This window comes from Rhamphochromis longiceps, linkage group LG5 (genome assembly GCF_057381845.1).
Source record: "Rhamphochromis longiceps isolate RC_006_pf linkage group LG5, R_longiceps_female_GT1.1, whole genome shotgun sequence".
NCBI classification, from domain to species: domain Eukaryota; kingdom Metazoa; phylum Chordata; class Actinopteri; order Cichliformes; family Cichlidae; genus Rhamphochromis; species Rhamphochromis longiceps.
Window position 1 is genome coordinate 31,757,502 of NC_140561.1, and position 25,624 is coordinate 31,783,125.

General features: G+C 37.7%; 2 protein-coding genes and 1 long non-coding RNA gene across 4 annotated transcripts; 1 reads left to right on the forward strand and 2 right to left on the reverse strand.

The window, feature by feature from the left end:
- Positions 1-6,599: 6,599 nt before the first annotated feature.
- On the forward strand, positions 6,600-8,703 carry LOC146670346 (uncharacterized). Its single transcript, XR_014911878.1, has 3 exons — positions 6,600-6,728; positions 6,922-7,036; positions 7,533-8,703. It is a non-coding gene; the product is annotated as an uncharacterized LOC146670346 (long non-coding RNA).
- On the reverse strand, positions 6,634-11,368 carry LOC146670347 (uncharacterized). The gene is made up of 4 exons (XM_085408001.1): positions 9,724-11,368; positions 7,425-7,705; positions 6,889-6,972; positions 6,634-6,775 (listed from the first exon to the last, which is right to left on the reverse strand). Exons 1-4 carry the CDS (start codon positions 9,837-9,839, stop codon positions 6,645-6,647), a joined length of 612 nt encoding a protein of 203 aa, XP_085264127.1. The 5' UTR covers positions 9,840-11,368; the 3' UTR covers positions 6,634-6,644.
- Positions 11,369-11,999: 631 nt separating this feature from the next.
- Positions 12,000-23,828, reverse strand: LOC146670348 (purine nucleoside phosphorylase-like). Of its 2 annotated transcripts, none has more exons than XM_085408002.1 (7): positions 23,335-23,828; positions 16,944-17,107; positions 16,186-16,289; positions 15,194-15,369; positions 14,742-14,932; positions 12,867-12,946; positions 12,000-12,745 (listed from the first exon to the last, which is right to left on the reverse strand). In XM_085408002.1, exons 2-7 carry the CDS (start codon positions 17,071-17,073, stop codon positions 12,593-12,595), a joined length of 834 nt encoding a protein of 277 aa, XP_085264128.1. In that variant the 5' UTR covers positions 17,074-17,107; positions 23,335-23,828; the 3' UTR covers positions 12,000-12,592. The 2 variants fall into 2 exon arrangements, with proteins under 2 accessions (XP_085264128.1, XP_085264129.1); XM_085408003.1 differs by lacking the exon at positions 23,335-23,828 and adding an exon at positions 18,953-19,077 and having other exon boundaries at positions 12,003-12,745.
- Positions 23,829-25,624: the final 1,796 nt, after the last annotated feature.

Here is a 25,624-nt window from a genome sequence, read left to right on the forward strand (position 1 = left end):
TTTGACCTAAAAGACACAGTCTGGAGTAACAAAACAGCTCAGTTGGAATAGTCTAGTTTACAATTGATATGACAACTTTTTTTAAAATTCTGGTTACATAGAAATAAAAGATACAGACAATACTTGCTCTAATTTTCTCTCATATGTTATAATGGTGGACACTTATATTAAACATGTTTAATCCTATGATTGAAATAATAATTTAAGGATGCTAAGGAGACCAAATATCAGGCTTATTTTTACTCTGCTTAGGTTTAGATAAAACAGACTTACAAAGTGCTTTGAGTGGTCAAATTGAGTAGAAAGGTGCTATGTAAGTACCAGTCCATTTACCAGTTTATTAATGGCAATTTATCAGCTCCCTAACTACTGAAGATATAATTTTACTGCCTTTCTAAGGAATGAAAACAGCTGATTTTTAGGTTAGCAGAGAAATATTTCAGCTCTGAGGCTATTTTTTTTTCCAGTTAATACAGGTAAAACCACATGTTGTTGTGGCATTGTTTAGTGTTTGCGTGATAAAATGTTGATGTCACAGCTGAAGAATTTCGTCACGTGTAGTTTGAGGCAAGACAAGTTGCATGTATTGACCAAATACAGGAAGTTCATTCACAGTAGGAGCACAAACGTTAGCTTGTATTTATGTTGTTGTTTAGCTAGTTCTTGTTAGCTGTCTGGAGATGGGAGGGTCGCATGTCTGATCTGAAATGATAACCAGACCCAACGATATTAAGAGTAAATAAGCAAGTTCATCTAGGATTTCTCATGTTAGAACCCTTACTAGTTCAGGAAGAAGTTGAAATGGAGTAGTAGCGGAGGATGCAGATGAACAAGATCAAAAGGAAAACACTAAACACCACACTACAAAACTTCTGTACAAACAGACCAGAGGAGTCGCCCCCTGCTGGTCAGTGGGAAACGAGCAGGTTTAAGGCATTCAGTGAAGGCTTAATTCAGATCCAGAAGTTAGAGTAGGCTAATAACAATTGTCCTGCTTTTTGCTTACATTTTATTTGAATAACCCAAAGTTCCTAGAAAAAGTTATTCATGATTTTGTTACTTCCTGTCTGGACTACTGTAATTCCCTGTGCTTTGGTATTGAACAGTCATCTTTACGCTGCTTGCAGTTGGTCCAGAATACAGGATGCCGTTATACGATCTTCCATGTAGAAATGAAAGAATCATTTTAAAAATGTGAAGCTTTAATAGCATGCCAAAGTTGGGATAAATCATATTCAAATTAAGTATTCAACATGAATATTTTCATATTCATTATTCTTAACTTTTTATACCTCTGGTAGAAATGGATTCCCACAGTTTACACATGAGCTGAGATGGAAAATTCACTTCCTCTGTGTCAGTGTGAGTGTTCTGACTGAAACTCAACACATCGCAGATGTTTAGCTTTTGTCCACCCCCTCAGGTTAAGAGTTTGAATATAAAAGGAGGAGTTTCTCTGTGCATTCCCATTTGTTTGAAATGTCGTTTCCTAAACAGCACAGTCTGGCACAGTTGATTCATAACTTTATCAGTCAGCTAGTCCATATCTAATCGATTTCTGATTTGAGACCAAAACAACTCTACCTTTCTACCCCCTCTTTTTGATTTTGCCATCCGCTGAGAACTGCATCTGGCTTTAATCAGGTGTAGACAGCTCATAGAAGACTCATGCCATCATTAGTTTTATGAGCTGGTTGAAAGCTTTCAGTATTTCCACTTGTTTTAAAAACAAAAAGCCTTTAAAGGGCTTTAAAAAACAAATTTAATTTGCAGGCTTTTATCAAAATAATAGACTTGCTTTATACAGTACAACCTTTCCTTATGTTGTGGCTATTAACCTTCTCCTTTTAAAAGGAAAATTTACCAACAATCAACAAATAAACACTAAAAATCTAACAGTTCAGACTAAAAACAGCAGGATATCAATTAACCTGTTGTGCAGATTCTATGGATGTACACAACAAAGCAGAGTACCCCAGTGACGAAGTGCCCCATTTTGAAGTCAATGGCCAGACTTAGTCACATCAGACCATGTACAAAATTCCAGTCCAGAGAGGTCGATTGAATCCACCACCAGTTGCCAGATTTAATTAAATCCCTCAATATTGTCCTCTAAGGTGAATGTCAGTTTTTCCAGGGGAAGAATTCTCAGAATCTTGTAATACAAATCGTCCATTATGGGTACATACCGGGAGGTCCAGTATTGAATCACCAGTCTAGCTATGTAAAAAAAATTACTATAACATTAAACAAACATTATTTTTAGCCACATCGAATGACAGTATACAGTGGATGGAGGGCATGTGCAAACTGCACCATGTCAATATGTTTTTTTTAACTTCTTTTCAGAAGCTTTAGATCTTTGAACAATCCTAAAAAAAAATATGCATGTTCTAGATTTTATTACACTTCATACAGAGGGTTTGTGTGCTGAGACTGCCCCACAGCAGTGATATGCCGTGCAGTCTGGATTATTTTAAACTGGGTTTCCCAGCCATCATTACTGTTAAGCATGGTCCGGGAATTTGTTATATGGCAGATCTCCATGCCTGATCATCAGTCATGTGTCTCATGTCCTTCTGCCACTGATTTGTGATATGTAAATAAAAAGTTTGCATGACATAAATCTGTCTCATAGAGGCTGAGATATGATTTCCTATAAGCACAATGTTAAATGCTTTTTAAGTTTATGCTTATATTGAGATGAAACGGAATCTAGCGTCAACATCGTCACACTTGATAATGCTCATGAAAATATGGAAATAAAGACGTGGCATAAAAAAATAGGAAAATACGTGCTATCTTGTCAAAATGTTTACTTAACTAAGACACCTCTTTGTCATTTAAAACTCTGTTTCAGTTTCAAAGTTACAGAAAAATAATCCACTAAAGTTCCAAGAGTTACTGGGAACTCTTAAAGAAGAGCTACTAGCTGTAAAAGCAAATAAAGTACATCTATCACAACCTAAAAAAGAGATAAAACTATTTAGTAGGAAATGAAGTTTATGTTAGAACAAACATACGGTTCATTTTATCACCCTGATTTTTAAGCTCTTATGAGAGCTCGATTTGCACTCCTTTACTGAAAATCTGTAGAGGGCGACAGGCCTGCACTGCAAGGTTTAGAGGTTTAGTGGACAGCCGATTCATATCAATTTGTCTCTTTTATTTGCAGAATGTGAAAAAAACCAAACATTTACCGTAAATGGTAACATACATTAAGGACATTATCATACCTGTAATATACAACTCACTCTATTACACACAGTTTTTTTTATGGCATTTTCTTGTCTTAAGTTTCTTATTTTACTTTGTGTATTTTGGTTTTTGTATTTTTTATTTCTATGTTTCTACAATTTTCTTCATATTGGAGCTGACAATAAAGCTAACTTTAATTTCTTTCCTTTTGTAAAAATCTAATCCAAATGTCAAATAACAGTTACTGCCCAGTGATCCTAACCTTATACTTTGAAATCATCCTATGTGAGACATTTTGTAAACCTTAAAGTAATCATCAAACATTTCCGGGAGACAAAGTGAAACATGTTGAATGTTTTTCTGCTTTCATTTGTAAGTTTAAAGCTGCGTTTTGTTTATCATATTGAATTGTTTGGCTAAATTCCTTTCCTTTGGTTAACGAAAATTCCAGATAGAGTCTGTATACATGTAGATTAGTTCCACTAAACAAGCTGTACATATGTTTCACTGACAGTAGTATGAGTATTAGTAGTAAGTCAGATATTGAGTTCTGCTGCCACCACATGGTCAGAGGAAGTCAAGCAGCGGAGAGTTTTTAAATATGTTTCTTCAGTTGCACAGTGAAAATCAAATTATAGTAAATATAGCAAAAAGAAAAACTAAAAACTGTTCTCGGCTTGTACCAGGGTGGCCAGTCTCTAGCGGGGTCGACTGCCTGTTGCTTCTAGTCCTCTGGGACTCTGAAGCTTTGTCCAAGTGTGGCCCATCTGGGGCGTCCTTGCTTCTCCTGCTAGGATGGACATGCTGTATGCTTGTTTTTTTTCTTACAGGTGCAGCAGTTGGTGATACACTCTACATGTCTATTTGTATTTGTGCTCTGTCCATTTATTATATTTTTCCCCATTTTCTCCCCCCTTTCCTTTTTCTTACCTGCCTGTCCTGTCTCAAACATTGTCATACTATGCCACATATAATGTAATTACTGAAATAACAATTTCCAGCTGTCTTTTTGTGACCTCAAGCTGAAGCGCACTTGGGTTCTGTGAGATTATAATATTATTTTATGCCATGTTAGACCCCTAATTAAAGATTGAATTATTATGTAGTTTGAGTTTGCATTATTCTCCTGAATTAGAAGGTGATAACTATTACATTTGTTAAACTGTATTACATTAGACTGCTGATTTATTGTGAATGAATGATATTGTTTTATGATGCATTATACTGCTGAGTTATAAGAAATACTGTTCGCAGAAAGTCATCGCCTTATTTGTCTGATTAGAAGAGAACAGAACATACTGGAGTTTTCTGCCCCATCTCAGCAGGAGCAGATAAACAGGGAGCCAAGGTCGTAGCTTAGGCGCCGTGTGAGAGAAAGAATGTGAATGTTTAGGCTTTTATGATTAGGTGGGGGCCACTAGAGGCTATAAGAGTTTGATCAATGCTCCACCATTTTGAGATCTGATGCTGTCTGCGTACGGTGTCCATCTCCCACGAGTGTGATCATTAAAATCATCGTTTGACTCAACCCGGCCGGACCAGTGTTGTTATTTTGGTTTTTCCTCTTGTCTCCATCCCCAATATTTGAATCCGTAACAGTTCTGCAGTAGGACAATGATCCAAAACTCTCCAGCAAGTCCACCTTTGAATGGCTCAAGAAAAACAAAATGAAAACTTTGGAGTGGCCTAGTCAAAGTCCTGAAATGAATCTGCTTGAGGTGCTGTGACATGACCTTAAAAAGTCAGTTCATGCTCGAATACTCTCCAGTGTGGCTGAATTACAACAATTCTGCAAAGATGAGTGGGCCCAAAATTCCTCCACAGTGCTGTAAAACACTCATTGCCAGTAATGCTTGATTGCAGCTGTTGCTGCTAAGGGTGACCAAACTTGTTATTAGGTTTAGGGGGCAATTTATATTGCCTCCCTGGAGCTTAGATTCTCTTTATTATTTGACTTTGTTATATTTATTTGGAGCAAACAATTTAAAAATAGTTGTATTCTTCTATAAGCATCTTAAAGTATGACACCTATCCTGTACTTGCTCATCTCACATCAAATTTGTACATAGACCAACTTGTAAATATAAAAAACAGATTGTAAATAATCTTCCAAACCCTTAAACATCTCTGAGTCTGCAGCTGGGAGAATAAAAACTAAAACTGTCAGAAGGTGGCTATGCTGACAAACTCCTTTATTAAACTGTGGGGCAGTATTATTTAAGCTTCAGTGTTTAAATGGGTCTGTCACCTTAGAAAGAAACAGTAACATAGAGAGCGTAGTGGCTAATTAAGCTGAATTTAAATTGTTATCACTTTGTGTGCTAAATCACCAGATTAATGATTTTCTGCAGCATTCATCACATTGTCTGTGGAGGTTCTCAGTCATCCAGGTCAGAGTAATCTAAGGAGCTTGGAACGAAAAGCAACTGGAAGTTTCTTGAGAGGTTTCTGTGTTACACAGTTTCTGTGTAGGAGAAGTCATCTGTTCCAGAAAATGCCCCTTCTAAATGATCAGACACTGCAACACCGCCCCTTTCATGAGAATATGCAGGAAAAACCCTGGGTTGCCTTGGCAAGCTGATAATAGTTTCATGTGACTGCTTATAGCGATTGCCAGTGTTAATGCCAGTTGATACAGATAATGGAAATATACCCTTGGTATGTTGAACTTGCTTTGTAGTTCAGGGCCCAGAGTTACAAAATCCATAAACTGAAATGGCAAAAAAAATCCAGATAATTCCATGTCAGCAAACACAAAACGATGATAACAGATAATTAAAAACACAAGACGACTGACTAATAAAGTAAAACAGGAAGTAAGCAACGAAAACTAAGCAGAGAATCACAGATGTAAAAGTAAACTTAACATGGGGAAGAGACAGAACAAGAAAACTCAGTGTGTCCGAAACCCAGGACAACATTTCCATGCTGCGTTTATGCTTCAGATACATTCACACACATTGATTTACAAGTGATAATGATCTCATCATTATTGTATTTAAAATGCATTAATGTATTTTAGTCACACTTTAGTTTTTATTGTATTCTTTTTAGATTATGATTTAGTGTGCTAGGTTACGCTTAACGTTTTGGCTGCTGTAACACAGAAATTTACCAACTTTATTTATCCCAAAAATTGGTATCATATTTGACCATATTTTATGTATAACTGTATACCATGCTCACTTTTCTGTACTCGGCACCTTTAATACTGCTGTACATTATTCCAAATTAGTTTTCTAAATGATCATTTTAAAAGAAAGACAACTGATATTTATAGATTTTGGTGTAACTCCTTTAACTTCAGTAAAGAACAAGAATTTTTCCTCTAATGCTGCGTGTTAGTGAGGTCGCCAACATGACTGTTATATGCTCTGCTGTTTTATTTGACAGATTCTTTCAGAATCTGATCAGTGTTTGTGTTTCTGATCTTCTGTCCCATCGTGCTACTTGTCTTCCTCTGAGGATTCAGTGGATGAAGGACCCTTAGATGAGGAAGAGCCATGCTGGGATTCATGGAACTGCTGCGAGTACGTGTTGTTGGTTTGATCCACAGAAGATGTTTGATGGGATGCAGCTGGAGTGAAGGATATTAAAGCAAAAATAAGCATATGAATAAATGACACTTAATATGTGGAAATATAATAACAGCTGAGTTTTTGATTTATGTAATTTGGATTTCATACAAACTTTTGAAATGTCTTTTTTTCTCATGTTGACCAGGAGCAGTCACCTGGAACCACTGCTGCAGTCTGTTATGAAGAGGATTCACAGCTGCACGAGAGAACAATCTGGATCAGTCTTCAGTCAAAATTCATTTCTTATCTGAAGCATTTCAGTATGTATTTCCAGATTAGTCAAAACTGTAAAATCTGCAGTTCCCTTTAGTTACAGGAGGTGGCGATGCTTCCACACTGTCAATAAGGAACAACTAAAACTCTGGAAGAAATTAACCAGTATTTGTACTACACCAAATCACAGATTTAATTCAGTCTGACTTAATTCACTGCATGCCAGTTCAAATGCCTATTTCAGGACTATTGAAGCTATTTTGGGGTTTCAGCTCGACTTTGAGACACATTTTAGTTTGTGTTATTCAGATGACTAAACATATATTCCTGACTTTTTAAACGTAATTATCATTTTTTAAAATGTATTTATATTTCTGGACTGCATATTAACTACTTATGACAATGAAAAAGTGAAGTGAATTTGGTAACACTTACCTCTTTGAGGATGAGAAGTGGATGTTGAAGCTTCTGGGTATGATCCAGATCCTTCTCTAAGGTTCTTCTGAGGTTCTAATCCAACTTCCTTCTTGAATTCTCCTCCAGTTTGTGATTCAACGTCCGCTGGGGATTCTCCTCCAGATGCTAGTCCTGCATTCCCCTGGAGAAACACTCTGTCCAGCAGGTGGTCCAGCAGCTGGTCTGCATGGTCGGGCTTGGTTCTGACAGTCAGTTTACGACTAGGTTGTTCTGCTGAGATCTGCATCTCGGTGATGTTTCTGAGGAATCAGATCCAACTGATTATTTACACCTAATGAGATGATCAATATTTGTGGTCTCTACATCGTTGTAGCTATATTCCCTAAGGTCTGAATTAGAGAATTTGTTTCATCTTGGAAAAAGAAACACAAGAACTAGCTCTGTCCTCTGGATCCATCCAATCAGACTATACTAGTATAAAAATCCCATTGAAGGGTAATTACACCTTCATATTCTCCTTGAATCCTGCCATCCAGTAAGAGGCTATTTAACACACAGCAAGGTCAGTGGATATGGGAGAGACTAATCACTGCTCAAAGTTACTTTTAGGGTCCTTTTTTTCTCCACTGAACACACAGCCAGACCTTTATGGCCCCTTGAGTCAGTTCCATGTTGGTATCTGTAATGTAACAGATTTTTGTAATTTGGACTATATTATCCAGTAATACCAACAGTAAGATACTATAAAAAAGGTTATAAAACATTCATTGTAAAGGGAAAATCATTTTGAGAAAACATGGGCTCACTAACTTCACTACTTTCATTCATTTTTACGCTAGTAAACCAGCCTGGGAAAAACTGACCAACAGCAGAGGAGATTTCCTTTAAAAGTCATAATTTTAACCTAAAATATCATTTAACCAAATACTTAAATCTATTTAATATCCATCCATTCGATATACTGGCATTATCCTGCAGAGGGCTGCTGTAAGCTGGAGCCTACCCCATCTGATGAAAGGTTTGCCTGAGACTTGAGCAGATCACCAGTTAGGCTAACACATAGAACGAGACAGTCTCAGTTTAGATTCCTCAACTGTGGGAGGAAACCACTGCACCACCTCAACAAGTCTTGAAGTGTCTACACATCTCCAGTATGCAAGCCAAAGACTGACGTCACCAGACTGGTCATGCTTGGGTCAACCATTACATCTGCTGAATTAATGTCAGGCTGCCCTACTTACCAGGGCTATTCATTTTCTGACTAAGGCTCGGCCTCAGTGTGAGCGCTGAAGGGATAAATGCTGCCTGCAATGTCACATGTTATTGAATTTAAGGCAGACACACAGATCCAAACAAATCCTCACCAGGTGTGCAATCCAGTTTCAATACAAAGACCTGGGTATTCTTAGAAATAACAAGTGATCATAATCAAAGCTGAAATTATAATTTGGTCTAAGTAACAGCATTTTCATACAACAGCTCTTGTGCTGGAACTGCAGTAGCTGGGACATAGGCTCAACTGTGACACACGAATCATGTCGATAGCCATATGTACTACAAAGGGATGTCTTTGTGTGCCATGTCAAGTTTAAAGTCAAAGTGTCGCAACAATGGCTGTTTTTATTCTTTTACCTGGCTAAATATCCATGATAAATTATGCTGAACATATAACTTGGTTGGGAGCAGGTAGCCATAGTAGCCACATCTCTCTGTTATGTGTCCTTTAAAGACCATGGGTTAAATTTCCTGTTTGCCACCTCAGTTATAAGCAGTCACATACTTTGGGTCTAACAGAGATTTATGAATCTTATTTACACTGTAATACTCCTATGACTCCTGTTTAGAGCTAGCTGCACCATTGTAAGAAATGCACTAACTGGGAATTAAGTCAGCCAGTGTTGTGGTTTTAATGCTTAGCATGGTAGTTGTAATATTACATACAAAGACTCTAGTGTCTTATGTATCTATTATTGTAGGATCTACTGTACAACATAAAGCGCCTTGAGGCGACTGTTGTTGTGATTTGGTGCTATATAAATAAAATTGAATTGAATTGAATTGTGCCTTTGTCAAAAGTAGGAGAGCGAGTTTGGCTAATCTGAAATGTTAAAATCAATGCCAAAGTTGTATCAAAGCAGTTTATACAAACATATGTTCTTGCAAAAAGAACCACGCTAAAAACACCAGAGATTATTGATAATTGAAGGTTTAAAGTGACCTCTAAAATAAACATAGAAGAATAGTAGTTCAGTGTAAATCTAAATAACTCTGAATTGCAGAATTGAGCGGCTGATTTTTATGAGGCAGCTGCTTTTACCTGTTTCTGATTTGTTTGAGGACGCAACAGAGCAGCAGGAGCTCAATCACAGCCAGCACTAGAGCTGCCAGGGATAAACAGAAGACTTCGTAGGTCACCTGCTCAGGCACTGTCATGGCGATATTTGGAAAGCAGGCAGCAGCAATGTGATGCAGATCTCCACACTAAACAACAGTTTGAGAGGTAGAAAAGGTAGAATAACACTGAACATGAACATTTTTTTAGATCTTTAATTCTTAGGACTAAATGTAAAAAGCCCTAAAATCAGAAAGCTCTACAATTTTTCATGACATGTGACGACACTTTATCTGGTGATGAAGATCATCTGATTCACCTGAAGGCCTTATGTTAGGGTGTTTTGGTTAAAGATTTATTCTGTTTAAGGAATCTATGCCCCAAATTACTTTTTTATGGGAAAAAAGTAATTTTTTTCCCTTTCCTCTTTTAAAGCTATCAATTTCATCCTCATGAGAAAATGTATAAAATTTTAATGGTGACAAAAGCATCAATGTGACTGAAAAGAAAGCAAAGACACGATGAAAAACATACAAAGATGCTTCAGTCACAGGCAGCAGTAAGAGGGGAGACACACTTTACAGTCTTAGTTCACTAGCCACTAATAGCCTGTAGTTGTTTTGATGAACAATGCACACTTCTACACTTGTAATCTAGTTTAAAATAAATATATTATCACATGTACACATATCAGTCACTGCTGTAAAGCATTTTCTGCTAATCTGTTTACGTACCAATGTCCGTTGTTGGTATTCTGCAACTGAAGTTTTTTCTGTTGCTTAGAAATGAAACTGTGCCATTCTTAGAAAGTTGAAAGTAAACATTCCCAGGCCAGGACTCTTCTGATAGTCATGGTTAGTGACAATGATAATCTGCACATGGCTAATGTGAAAACATGAAAAAAAAAAACATGACTCCAAGGCATACTGCAGTCTCCACGTGTTACTGTTTGCAAATTTTTGGAGCACTTGTTGTAGTTTTTGGCTTTTGTTTTTATTGCAATAAAAGAAGCTGTGATTTGGCTGAATTACACACACGGGTGTAGTTTATTAGTGCAGGTGTGAACATACAAATACCAAAACATCAGAAATGAGAAACAGCTTTGTACCTTTATCCCAGTTTCATGAAAAGATTCACTAAATGAAAACTAAAACCAACTGACTCATAGCAGAGAATTGCTTGATGGCGAACTTGCATTCAAAATCTGTTAACCTCTTTTATAAAGTATTCATAATCATAAAGTAACTTTTCCTTTCCTTTCCTTTTTTTTTTTTTTTTTTTTTTTACATTGGTCTGTGTACTCCCTTTGACTAGTGTTCTTCTGGTTAAAATGATTAGAGCTTAAAGGAGAATGTATCTGGAGTGGTTTGAGTCACATGTTTGGTCTGGAGTCATTGTTAAGCCATTCGAAGGAAGCAGGGCAGAAGGATTATTCAGCTGAAAACTCATGCTCCAGGCAGGGTGTTTTGATTCAGTTATAAAGCCAGGGCTGAATTGGTGTGATGTGGGCCGAGTGTTGATACCTATTTTTACCCTTATTACAAAATGCCAAATACATGTAATGCATTGGAACCTGACCTTGCGTGTTATTTTGTCATCAGTTGTTGGTGAACTAGGCTTTGTGTGTTTTACAAGTAGTTTTGCTTTTTGTGAAATTGTATTTATCTGCTTTTGGTTCACAATAATTATGATGGCCATAAAAGGATTCTGATATCATCAACAAATAGCTGTTTATTTTCTTGATGATTTCCAGGTTTATTGCACTTTATTATATATATATATATATATATATATATATATATATATATATATATATATATATATATATATATATATATATATATATATATATAACACTCTCCTTGTTCCAAAATATAAGTCCTGGCCTTGATGATCTTATGATCTTATTTCTGCAAAACTGGTTTCCAGTTTACGTCATTTCATTTAGAGCTGGGATGTCAAACATGAGGAGCCAGACTCCATTCTGTCCCACTGGTTGGCTTTGGAAAATGTGAAGCAGGGCATACATTTGGGACTTTTGTCTGTATTTCCATAACTTTTGCAGCTTTTTCTGCTAATAAAAACCTCCCCCGTGGCCTTTTATAGTATACCAAAGTAATAAAGTAATAACATTAAATGACAGAAACATTCCTGTTTTTTCAATATCTGCTATAGTAATGTATGTGTTGTGTGGACCAGTTTTTCATTTAGCAGCAGCATTTCTTTATCATGTAGAAAAACAGACATACTGTTGAAATTGAGCGTCTTTGTCTTAAATTAATATATCTCAGGGATTAAATGTGTATTTAAACTTCTGGGCAGTTTCACTGATCTGGTCTTGATGTGTCCTGTGGCCTGTCATGTAAAATATCCTTGATTTACAGGTTTATTACAGTAGCATCTAGTGGACAATAGAGGAACTGCAGCTACCCAAACGAGCTAATCACAATAAGTAGGAAACGGAAAGCGTTAGATGTGGCAGTTTGTTTAATCCGATTAACATCAATCAGGAAATCTGTGACATACTTTACTAATACTTTACATTACATACAATTCTACAACAAAAATGTGCAAGACAATAATACAAAAAGAAAACTGTGTCTCATGTTTTTCATATTAAAGCACCTTCAAACACAGCGGTTATTGGTATATAAAGTTTTAGGATTTAAAGTCAAATATCATAAAAGAATACTTACACTCTGATTTACCCTGATGGAGAATATTAGGCACCATGTTGATATAAATAAAGTTTAATTACAGCAAAACAAAACAGGAAGAAGTGCTAAAAATGTTGTGAATGCACCAGTGAAATATGTACACAATCTTCATGTGTTTTTGTGTGATTGTACGTTTTTCAGATAGATTTATTAAGGTTGTCGTTGTTATTGATCTCCATCCTGTCGATCAGCTCAGTCACCAGCTGCTGCACGGTGTGAGAGCGCAGCCGGCCGATCTCCAAGACGCCCTCGTGGTTCACGCTTTCCGTGTCCTCGTAACTCTTCACCACCTGAAGCAAAGTGAGATATCACAGAGTCTTTGTAACAGAGTTACTTTTGTAGCCTGCAGCTTTGTAAATGATCACAGTTATAGCTAATCAGTTGTTGATCAGTGACTCGGATGTGTACTACCTTGTTGGTGATCAAAGAGAGGCCAAAGACTCTCAGACCGCAGTGAGTTGCCACAACCACCTCAGGAGCTGTACTCATACCTAAAAAAAACCCCCAAAACAGACCAGGGGATGTTACTAAAACTAGTGATGAAACAACTGATGATAATACTGATGCTACTGCAACAAATTTTCCCACTCAACCCTATAAATAGCGAGCATTTTAGTTAAGATGGCAGATAACAGGAGTGAGATTATCTGATTTTAGTGCAGTGGGATCAGGGAGGGAGCTGATAAGAATTTAGTGATTCCGATTCTGTTATTATGTTGTGGGTCAAATATTTGTGCATGTTTGTTGAGCTATTTCCCACCTTTGTTGTGATCAGTGTTGGAATCGTTACTCAAAAAAGTAATTATTACACATTACACATTACGTTACTTAGTTAGTGCTGGGAAGAAGTAATTCATTCTACAAACTCATTACTCGTTACTTTCATTTTACTCTGTAAAATAGCTGAAACACACTGTCTCATAATCACCATTTAACAATATACATCTGAGACTAAAACCCCACAAATCAACACAAATCCTTAATGAGGACACATATCTCTAAGATCTTTCTCTTAGTAGAATACAAAGCTGACCGCACAAAGCATGTATCGATATAGGTCACATCTTCTCACAAATACTTAACTAATACTGAGGGAAAAAAGCAATTTCATCAGTAAAATCTATATACCTGTGACCTGCCAAGAGTTTGGTGGCTCTGGCCTTAAAACTGTTATGTCCATTATCTAATGACTATCCTGAAAGGCCATGTAGGAAAATCAAGAGTGCTTCCAGTTGTTCCAAAGAGCTGATGTGAGTCATATTTAAAACAGGCATAACAAGAGAGTTGTTGTAACAAATGCCACAACACTTACCAGTGCAGAGAGTAGACTTCTGTGGTTTAGGGACTTGGCACTAAGCATAAATCGAGCCTTAGGGGAGATTTACAGTCTAACACATGTAGGTGTTTTCTGTTCACATCGGAAATGGCGATGTCTGATCTCACCAGGCAAAGCTCATAATGGGCTGGTCCTCACACCTACAAGCAATTACTCCCCGGAGATTCATCATCCTGTTTACCAGCCGCTTCTTAAGGCAGCAGCTGTGAGTCCTTCGTCGCTGGACTATTGTGCAACATTCGTTAGTGGAATTTTAGTTTTCGAAATATTTTGATTTCTCTTCATGCTTTGTTTGGTATTGACAATTTGTCTTTGTATAGAGATTCTCTGTGCCCCGTCCTGAGACCCCGTTCATGAGTGTGGCAGTTGCAGTGTGGCGTGTGCGTTTTCCGTGTGGAGTGAGCTGACTGGAAGCGAGCGTGTGGAGCTGTGTGCGAGAGTGAGGACCCCGTTCCCCTGTCTTTCCTCGTGGACCTCTGGATTCCCTGGATCCCCTCTTCCCCACCTGTATATAATGCACTCGGTGTCGTGTGAGTAAAGAACTGTTTATTGTGATTCATAGTCTGCGCTTGAGTCCGTGCTGCTCTCAGACATGCTGGGGCTTGTCTTGTTCTTGTGCACACTATAGAACATAAACACTGTGTGTGATATAACAATGATGTGACAATATGACATTTTCATATTGTACAAGTTTATACCAGTATTATCGCAGTTGATATGACCCAGCCCTGACAAAAAGTGCCACTAGTTAAATAATAAATATAACAATGGTACCATTTTCTGAAGTTGTCTTTTTTCCTGTTCTCCACAGAATCAAAACTCATTCCTTTTGTGCAGAAGATGACTCTTGTTGATATTTAAAGATCTCATGGCTGTCCATGCGGTGCTAACCTTAAGTAAAACTTTACATTTTTAGCTTTTCCATGAAAATGTGGCTGTACTGAACGTACCAACAGCGTCCACACCAAGCCGATGCAACAGTCTGGCCTCAGCAATGGTTTCAAAGTTGGGGCCACCCACCATGGCGTACACGCCTTCCTGCAGAACACTGGCCACACCCAGCTCTTTGGCGATCTCCATAGCAAGGCAACGTAGACCTTTGTCATAGCAACCAGACATGGCTGGGAAGCGAGGACCAAACCTGCGAACAAAAAATAATATGAAAATGGACTCGCTCTTATATAGCGCTTCACTACCTAAACCTCATTCACCCCCTGACACCCATTCACACAAGCACTTTTTTCTATGCTTAAATGCTTTCTGTCTAACAGTCACACACACTCACATGCTGATAGTGGTCAGGCAAGGGCCTAAAACAAATTTCACAACAACAGTAAAGAGCAGTAGACACAAAAAGACCTTTAAAACGGTCGCAACAATACATAGCCATCCATGTAATTACTTCTCATCGTTGGGCCCACACAGCGGGTTCAGACCGACCAATCCGGGAAAGTTGATGTGGTCTTTGATGATCATGATGTCTCCAGTCTGGAAGCCATCGGCCAGTGAGCCAGCAGCATTTGTGACAATCAGGGTCTCCACTCCGAGCAGCTTGAAAACTCGAATGGGGAAGGTCGTCTGATGGACAGACAGGAAGTTGGAGCCTCAGTAATGAATTGACAAACACAGAAGCCTCCTGTGAAGCTGTAACTCGCACACAGGCCTCTAGCTTTTAGTGAGCTTCATTGCAGATGGTTATCTAGTAATGGTGCCCAGGAGTGAAATGTGTTTATTGAGAAGCAGCTTTCCATTTTCCACAGAGTTCCATTTACAGGAGTGTCATTATTTTCAATATTATAAAAAAGAGAGTGGGTGTGTGTGTATGTGTGTCTGGGTTATAGAGGGAAACAATGACACCATTGAACAGCTAAAAGGCTGCATGTGACCAAACCCATGCATGACTTGGGCCGGCTTCTCACATGCGGGTGTATGCACGCACACACACACACACACACACACACACACACACACACACACACACACACACACACACACACACACACTACAAGTTCAGTCTCATGCTGCTGATTACAGTTACATGTGTGCATGACTAAGCTTTTTTAATCAGCTCACTATGAGTGTGTGTGTGTGTGCGTGTGTAAGTGTGTGTGTGTGTGTGTGTGTGCGCCTGGTGTATGTGAACTTTATTACGTGCAGTCTGTAAAAATCTGTTTCTCTTTTCAGAAGTTTTTTTTTAAGAGTTTTATAATTTGTGGTTTGATCTTTAAGAAAATGTTAACTTATGAATTGTTGGTTTGGTTGGCTTGGTTCACACGTCTTCACAGAGCTGTCATGGAATTGAGGGAGTTTTAGGGTTCTGGTTTGAATCAGATTCATGAGGTCAGAAGGAAATGCATTATTTCAGCGAGGATCAGTGCATTTGCGTGCATGTACCTTGCAGAGAGAGTGTCCTTCATACATGTGGAAGCGACCCTGCATGCACACGCATGTCTTCCCCTTCAGTTCCCCAAAAACAAGCCGACCTGCATGACCCTGGACTGCAAACACAAACACATACATACAGGAACTTCTGATGTAACTATGCTTCATATATATATTTCATATAGGCTGTTCATGCATTCTTTCCTTGTTCATATTAAAATGGTTTTAACCATTTAACTGCTTGTCTTGGTTAATTTTAGGATTTATTTTCTATAAATCAGCAGGTGAACTTACAAAAAGTTGCTGTTCGACAGTCTGATATTTGTAATCCCACATATCAATTTAATTAAAAAAGAACCTATAAAACAATATAACATATTCTTAATATGTTATATTAAGAATATGATCAATGACCATTGATCAATGGCTATGATAATTTGCATTTTAATGACCATGAAACTGACCTCACAGTGCATTCTTAGTCAGTGGTGCTAGTGTGAGTCATTATGCAAATGTAATGTTTATAAGACTGAAGAAGTCACTTGGATGAGTGAGGAGATGTTTCTCCCATAAAAATAAATTAACCTCCTAACATATATATTTCCACATATTTTAGTTAGTTTGTTTTGTTCAATATGTGCAAATAGTAACTTCAAACTGCCTTGAATCCCATGTTAACATGATTAATATTTAGAAGATATGGGAACCAGTTCTTTTAAACAGAATAATGTAGCATATTTATCAGTCATTAACCTGAATATTCAGTGTACCTGTGCTCTGAGGGAAGCCTGGGATGTCAGAATAAGCAAAGGAGTCTTGACACTTCAGTGTGTCAGCGAGCATGCCCAGTCCGGATCCACAGATGATTGCTACCTGGGGTCGGTGCTTTGTTTGGGACATCAGCCAGTCAGCTGTCTTCTGGTATTCGTCATGACTACGGACACAAAAAAGAAAGAATAAATATTATTTTGCAACATCATCATGATTCACCTCATCTTGCTGTTGCTGTTGCTGTTTCCTCTCCGCTGGGATCTGTGTAGGCTCAATACATTTTGGATCAGGTCCATAACATAAAGCTTACTTTGGACTAAGTCTGGCCTTTTATGTTCATGTTTTGCAAGACCACTGCCTCACTGTATAAAGTATTTAACAAATTACTTCAATGTTGAAGGGAAATAAAATATGGGTCACAAATAATAATGAAATTGGAGGGAATTATTTTCCAAGTTCACTGAAAGACCTGATATGAGTCTGAGTTCAGTTTGTGGCCGCCTGTCCTGCACCTTTACTGTTTCTGTTTACCCTTGCTGCCCGGCAGCATTTTGAGTTGGAGCAGGAAGCTGTTTTTTTTTTAACTCACTTCTCACCACTTTCTCAGTCCCCAACAACAGATGGAGTCAACTTGTGTAAAAACAGTTCGCACAGCAGATAAAAAGGCAGCTACGTCTCTCAGGGAAATATGCAGGCCACAAACAGAGACTGTTTGTATTTCTCAGATGGAGAAAAACACGACTCCAAGTGACTGACATTAAGCAACTGTTTGCCAACAATTTCACAATATTTCTTGAGAGCTTAAAAAGAAGACAACCTGACGTCTTTAGGTTTTTGAAGATATTTTGCCTCTCAACTATCATTACCTGGAAGACTTAGAACCTACACAGACTTCACAATATGTCAATTTTCAGTTCACAACATGTTTTTACAAGTTTTAATCAAAATAAAGAAAACAAATGAACAAAAACAAAATCACTTTTGGGCCTTTTCTCATATAGATATAAACAACAGAGGATGCTCCTAGCAAAAGTTTGAAATAATGAAGTCAGCATATATGAGTAAATATTTTATTTATCTCAAAATTGGGAACATTTATTTGTTACAGCAGCCAAAGGATGAGAAAGAAAATGGATTGAAAAGATTATAAAAATGACCAAAAGAAAGAATTCAGTTATGAATGAAGAGCTCAATAAATCACATAAGATAAAATGAAGAACTTGAACACTATTGTGGTATGAGCTGGTAAAGATTTTCCATCTTTGTGACTGATGTTAGACAAAGTGTTAGGTGGTCAACTTCCATTAATTATCCATAGCCATTCTCCAAAGCTACAGTATTTTGAAAGACCTCTGTGTCAGATGAAGGAGGAATTAAAAACACTCCAGCAGCAGTTCAATTAAATTCGCTTGAGAAAAAAAGTACGATTTAAAAAACTCACCAAGGAAAGCAAATGAAAATTAAGCTACATCTTTGCTGTCTTTTAATCTTTATTTCTTAATGTACACTTTACCTGTTAAATAAGTCAGTAAAGGACCTTAAAAATATATTTAAAATAACTTATTATTTCTCCATAGACTTGATCCTTTCAACTCTTCTTCTCTCTTCAATTTTAAGGCTGTAGTAGTTGTGTGTGTGTGTATTTTTTTTTTTTAAATAAATGACTCAATATTCACTAAACTAAATGACTATGAATTGTGGACCATTATATAACATGTTACCAGGTCTACCAAGTTGTAGCTCATGAGCCTAATACGATGCTGAAAGCTGATTAACAGCTAAGCAGGCTGAAAAATATAATAATTTTTCTCTTTGATTTTCTTCACATAAATCAGTGAAAATGTAAATTTACATTTCAGGCCTCAGAAAACGAAATCACAAACATACAATAACACAACACTGTCCTCACACAAAAAGTTTAGAAACCACGACTTAGTTACCTAATGGCACTGTATCAAGAAAAACACAATATTATTACCTATAATACACAACAAAAAAAGTTTCTTACCTGATGTGCTCTTTGCTGTGCATGATGGAGCAGCCTCCGTTACTGTTAGTTTGTGTGTTTGTGTGTCTGTGTGTGTATGTGTGTGTGCGTGTGTGTGGGACGAAGAGACGGTGCGAGTGCAGCCGGTTGATGTCGACCAGCCTACATATTCACATAGTCACATGCTCCTGATTGGCAGTAGCAGCCAATTGCAGCCGTGTTGTAGTAGTGAATGTGTGTGTGGATACGTAAAGTTTTTTTTGTTTGTTATGTAAGCAGACCCCCCCCCCCCCCTTTTTGAAGTCAGCTGTTTCACATTAGAGTTACTGTAATTCCTGATGTTTTTATTAAAAAAAAAAAGCCAAAGATAGCAAAGATAAATAGTTTTGCACCAACAATGTGGTTATTAAAAACTTTCAAGCATGTTGAAACTACCTATTACTTTGTTTTTGCCTTACCTCCCTGAATTCATTGGCCATGTCTAAAAAATCATCTTCAAGAAATTGCTCTAAAACTGTATCCTAGAAAGTTGAGCTTTCTAACAAGTGTTTGATGATATAAAAGGGTTTGGGTTCTTTAAACCCAAACATGAAAGAATCATATGTTCTAATGTTAGGTCAAATTTGCCAAAATAACTTCACCTATCAGATCCTCAGATACTCTGTCCAAGCTGCAAACTCTGGGACTAAAGAAAACTAACCCAACGGTGTAGCCACAAACTGCAGTTCCTCTAATAGCCAGTAGACTCCCGTGCTAAAAAAAAATCGAACTTCAGCTATGAAATTCACATTTTTACAGTCTTGTAGAAAAAAACATATCAAGCATCCATAAATTTGAAAGCCTTTAAGAAGGACTGTAAATATTTTTTGGCTGCTATAATAGACAAGCAAGCTGACATAGTCTCTTGGTTCCCTTTCGGAGCATTTTTAATGGAATTATCAGGCTAATAAAATGTCTTTCTGTGTGGTACAGCCTGTTCAAGAAGCTGGCACCGAGCCTGGAATTATCTACTTTGAGATTTTCTTTCATAGCACATAACATGCAGCTGGATTTTAGGTAATTTTCTATAGGCTGGATTAGCAAGATGATATTTTTTTTATCAATAGAAAAATGTATACTCTTCTTATTTAAGTCTTCCAGCATTAAAATCATGAACATAATGAATTAAATACCGAAAGATGGTATTCATCTGATTCACTGAAAATTGCTTACCTGGTATATGTCAGCAATGTTTTTTAGCATTTAGGCTGTTAACCCAGTACACGAGCACTTCAGTGTTTCCCCATCCAAAATCTTTCGTTTGTGCTGCTATCCCAAGAGTAAAATCCACCTTTCATAGAGACAGGATCAATTAGGAAGCTAATTAAGCTACATAGTCCATAGACAGGTTAGTTACCTGAGAGCAATAATTCTCTTATCTGTTTAATTAAAGGAGGTATTCCCATTACATTTGGGATGTGGTGTCTCTAAGAAACTCCTGAAATATAGTCACTATAGTAACAAGACAATATTAGGAAAACTCGTCCGTGCTAATGGCAGAAATCATCAGATCTCCAGGCTTTGTCAAACCTGTGCTTCTCCTGAAAGATTTGATTGCATCATTTGGATATTGTGAGGAACACATCATTGTTTTAGAAAACAGTTGTACAGACGAGCTGTGACCTAATAATTTAAAATGTCAGCATAAATGTGAGGTTCCCTTTCTATGGTAATTGGATGAATTTTAACTGCATTTGTATGTATATAGAGATATACTTGAGTTTTTCTTAGATCTTGTTTTATTTTTGTAAATCCCTTTTTGCAAACAGGGTTTCTTTATCAATTATATGTGGATAAGGTTTTTTTTCCCTGACTTTGGTATGTAGTTTTTTAAACGTCTTACTGATCCCCCTCCCAATGTCTCTAAAAAAAGTCCTGGCCTGATGTGAAGGTCTTGCATATCATCTCGGCCTTCCAAGGTGCAAAAGTTGGTCGAGCAGTACTGCTCAGCCTCGTTCTTTGACTTCACCTGGCATCAGCGTGCTTCAGTGTTTCAGCTTTGTTAGTTTATGTTTACATAATTATCTTGTACTTAAGTGAACCTCTTGCATGGACTCGCTCCTTGTTACATAGCTGGAGGCAGTTGGTGGCACACCACCTCTTAGCTTAATGTGTTTGAGTGTGTCTGTACGTTCTATTTTTTAATGACTGTCTCCGTCAATGGGTGTGAGGATCATTAATGTTAAAGAGACAAATATGTTTTATAGAGAGATAATTTTGTATAATATTTTCAAACTATCAGTATTATTGAATTCATACCTGAACAAGGCTTTACATATGTATTAATAAAAAAAAGTGTAGAATGCACAAGTGTACACTATAACATAAGAAATAACCACATATGCCTACTGGTTGAATATTTTTCTTATTACAGCACTTAGGTGTCATTGGCTAATGAGCTTCCAACATCTTGTGTATAAATTAACATGTAACAGATTTTTTTGTTATATGCTTTCACATTGCAGCACGATTAGAAACATGTTTAAACTGTTTAAGTTAAATCTTGTCCACCTGAAGTCCATCAAGTCAAGACTCAAGAGATGTGGGAGTTTAACGAGCAGCAGCTCGTCAGTCACTTCCCTTTTAATTGAAGCTCCACGTCCAGTCTCATGACTGCTAACATACCTCACATGCTCCCTCGCTGCTGCCCTGATCAGCTAATGCTAATGAGGCTCATGTGGGTTTGATGAAGGGGTACCAGAGCTGGACTGCAACCGGAGGAACCAAGCCTGCGGTCAGATCTGATACCACCTATTAACTGCTTTGTTAAAGAAAAACGCTTATGGCAGCTGATTTATGTGTGCACTACAATTCATAAACATGCCTCTGATGATTGGATTATTGAATAAAATTATTCCCATCTGTTTTCTTCTGCTTTACCACTTCAGGGTCACAGAAACTGGAGCCTATAATCATTAATACATAAAAACATATTTTGTATATATATATTTACTCCCTGCAATCCTAGCTTGAAATGTGTGCATTGTCATTATCCTGCCCTGGATACTGAGAAAATACAATCATTTAAACTTTCTAAATCCACCATAAATCAATTAATACAAGACAGTTGTTGTTATCATTGTTGTTTTATTAAGAGTAGGTCAAAATAAAATCATGCATTGTTTAAATGCTGCCGTTAGCTCTGGGGCAAACCACAGCCTGTTACTATTTCTGCATGGAGTAAGTGGGTCGCATTCATGAATGACCTTCAAATATGTTGCCTTTTAGCAAAAGCCTGAGGCACATGTGTATCTGTAAGGTCTTTATTACGGTGGTGGGTAATTCACAATCACATAAGTAAAATTCTGGATTTAGGTAAGAAATCAAGTTCAACACAACAAATGAATGCTTTTGTTTCTGTTAAGGTCTCCAGAAATAAAGGCATTCGTTTTAGCATCCTGTGACTTTAAATGCAACTTTCACATTGAATTCACTCCTGTGTTTTTGTTTTCCTACGCTGCTCTCTGTTCTGACTCTGCTGCATCTGTACGTTTAATGCTCAGCTGAATGTTCAGCATTACTGCATTCCTTCACAACCGGCAAAATGTGAAAAATGTGACAGCGTCCATTTAAATGTCAGATATCTGGGATTCTTCTACGTACAAGCAGCCGAACCTGCTCATTTCATTCCTGCTGCTTCAGCCCTGAGGCCTGGAAATGTCTAAAAGGTTAATTGTGTTCATGTGCACAGACGAGACAAAAACGTGACAATTGTGAAACCACACACAGGAAATAAATTCCTTTTTCGTGACCGGACTGGATGAGAACAGGACACAATGTCTCTAAGCACTAACAACCTCTAATGTCTTTAGATTTCTTCAACATCTCATGTAAGATCAAAATGCATCAGCTCAAAACTGACTTTTCACACACGCTGAAGCAGAGTAGAGGCTTCCCACAGTACATGCAGTAAAACAGGAAGTCTGCACAAGTCACAATTTTAGTAACACTTAAGCAGTGTTGGGAAGGTTACTTTTAAAATGTATTCCATTACAGAATACATGCCCCAAAATGTATTGTGTAACGTATTCCGTTACGTTACTCAATGACAGTAACGTATTCTGAATACTTTAGATTACTTAATATATTATCATGCTTTTTACAACAACGTGAATGTACTATTGCTGTGTGATTTATTACTATTACTGAAGGTCCGCGACTCCGAACTGTAGTAAAGGGACCTCTGACTAATACGGCGGGGTCCCTGTCGGCTCGTAGCCGAAAAATAGCTTTACTTTGTTGTGTGGGTCAACTTTTCTTGCGAGAGACAGAGAGAGGCGTTGAAAGGCTGCTCCAACGGAACTTGTTGTTTTCGGAGGAAAACACGAACACGGTGTACAGTCGAGTCTTAATAGCTTACTTACAACTGGGCTCGTCAGGCACTCTTCTTGGCTGCAGTGGTTATTATTATATTTACATGCTTCCAGCTCCCGTTTTTCCTCGATGGCAACTCGTACCTTTCCACTCCCCTTTTTCTCCCTCCTCGCGCTCACAGACACATAACGTGTATGGCAGTCCATTCTCCCTGCAACACGGACTACACTGCCCATGATGCTACATTCTTTAGAGCTATGCTTGTAGCATTCTGCCTGTTAGCTTAGCACAACAACAACAACAACGAAAAGGCGCTCTCTCACCCAGGAAACACACAGTCGCAGAGAGAGAGAGAGCGTCGCCCTGTAACCATGGCAACCGTAACGCTGCCGCCTGGAACGACAGAACGTAGCTGTCAAACAAAACCCAAACAGTCCTGACCCGCGACAAAATGAAACAGGAAAGTACCGCAGTGTAATCCATTTATTTCAACAAAGTAACTGTATTCTGAATACCACCTTTTTAAACGGTAACTGTAACGGAATACAGTTACTCATATTTTGTATTTTAAATACGTAACGGCGGTACATGTATTCCGTTACTCCCCAACACTGCACTTAAGGTATAGAGAACAATGTTATCGTTAGCCCAATGTGCAGCCATTATCTGGGTCATCCTGCTGTTAAACAAGTTGCATCATTAATATACCAGCGTCCTGAAGTTATTTAACAGTTTTACTACAATGCAATTTTCTCATTTTAGCTTGTTAATAGACAACATTTAATCTGGAGAAATGTCAAGCTTAGATCCTAAAACCTGAAATCATTTCTTTGTCTCATGTAATGCCGTAAAAACCAGCATCTGGTTTATAGCTGAGGAGGGTGATTTCAAGTGACCTCTGTCGACGGCTACTGGTTGATTACCATGAAATTTGTAAACAGATAGTTATGATTAATATTTAGTACCATTGTCACCATCATTAGGTGAAATTTCAACATTGTGTTAAATATTATGTTGTACAACAGCGTGGCAAATTTGTTTTAGTTCATAGGTCACATAACACTTGCCTTAGCAACCCTGTGTGTTTATACAAGGACATAATCAGTAATACTTCATACAGCAATTGATTAAAAAAAATGTGTTTGTCTCCAAAATCTGTTCTCAGTCCCTTATGCATGCTAATATCAGGGTTATGGTTTTAATGGATGAGTCTAATATATTCATGTAATTCTTATGCATCAGTTTCAATTAGTTTTTTCTAGCCGTGGCCCTGTCTGATGTCTTAGAGAGAGAATATCCTCGATATGATCTTCCCACACACCTGCTGTTCAAACCTTCTGTTTGCAAGGGGTATCCACTCGGAGGAAAGTTCGGTTAATAGGAAAAGGCACTAAATTGGCTTGATTCAGACAGATGAAAAACTGAAGGGCTGCACCAAGGCTAAATATAAGATCAATCAAGATCATTGTTAGAGGTATCATGGTGAAGTGCAAGAATAAAAATACTGTGATGAAAGTGTCCATGATATGCTCACTTCAAGTACAGTGTACTTATTATTATCATGCTAACACATAACACTGAGGTGGTAACTGTTTTAAAAATATTGAGTGATCTGGAGACTGTTTCATAATAGAAAGCCTCATAAATAAAATCTCTTGGGCCACTTCTGCTCCCCAACACAGATCTCACAATCTCAACAGTAAAATAAAGGATTTTACTTTCAAACCTGCATTTTTATCCAGGCCAGACTTTCTGCAGTAAGGCCATATCTAGATTTCCCTTTAGACAAATATATAAATCACTTCAGCATGAACAATAGCTCATTCATTCAAACCTGATTCATTCATAAGTGATATAGGGCTTTTTTTTAGACTTCATATTTTATCCTGGTTTAAACTGTGTTAGTAATTTAATTTATTTGACCCATTTAAAGCTGTATGTTATTGTTTTCTGTCTCTTGGTAAGTAGGACAAACTGTCGAATTCCTCGCAGACTGACGGGTTTCTCTAAAAACAAACGTGTGTGTGTAAAATCCTGAAAACGTCAGAGAATATCTCGGATTCTCCAGGAGCTGACTCAGATCATCTCCTGATGGAAGAACGTCTTATTTTGTTTCCGACTCTCAGTGAAAATGAAATTTGCTCGTGTCTCTGCTGAGTGTCGTATGCTAAGTGCTTTTTCTGTCAGTGTGACGTCTGAGTGAAGCAGGAGAAACTGAGAGAGTTGAGATCTAAATTCCCGAAATAAGAGGGCTTTATTATCCTATTGTTAAAAACTTATTTTTTTCTGCAAACCCTGAGTCCACCGACGGAAGTCGACCCTTGTGACTCGGATGGAGAA

What these genes read in the sequence shown, in the direction of transcription:
- LOC146670347 (XM_085408001.1), bottom strand. Translation starts at nt 9,839, where the DNA reads ATGACAGTGCCTGAGCAGGTGACCTACGAAGTCTTCTGTTTATCCCTG. An exon ending in CACTTCTCATCCTCAAAGAG is followed by an intron (nt 6,973 to 7,424) that starts GTAAGTGTTACC and finishes TCTCTCGTGCAG; the next exon opens with CTGTGAATCCTCTTCATAAC. An exon ending in GAAAAAAAGACATTTCAAAA is followed by an intron (nt 6,776 to 6,888) that starts GTTTGTATGAAA and finishes CCTTCACTCCAG; the next exon opens with CTGCATCCCATCAAACATCT.
- LOC146670348 (XM_085408003.1), bottom strand. Translation starts at nt 18,975, where the DNA reads ATGCACAGCAAAGAGCACATCAG. An exon ending in GCTTGGTGTGGACGCTGTTG is followed by an intron (nt 12,947 to 14,741) that starts GTACGTTCAGTA and finishes GGTTTTTTTTAG; the next exon opens with GTATGAGTACAGCTCCTGAG. An exon ending in TCTCTTTGATCACCAACAAG is followed by an intron (nt 12,746 to 12,866) that starts GTAGTACACATC and finishes ACTTTGCTTCAG; the next exon opens with GTGGTGAAGAGTTACGAGGA.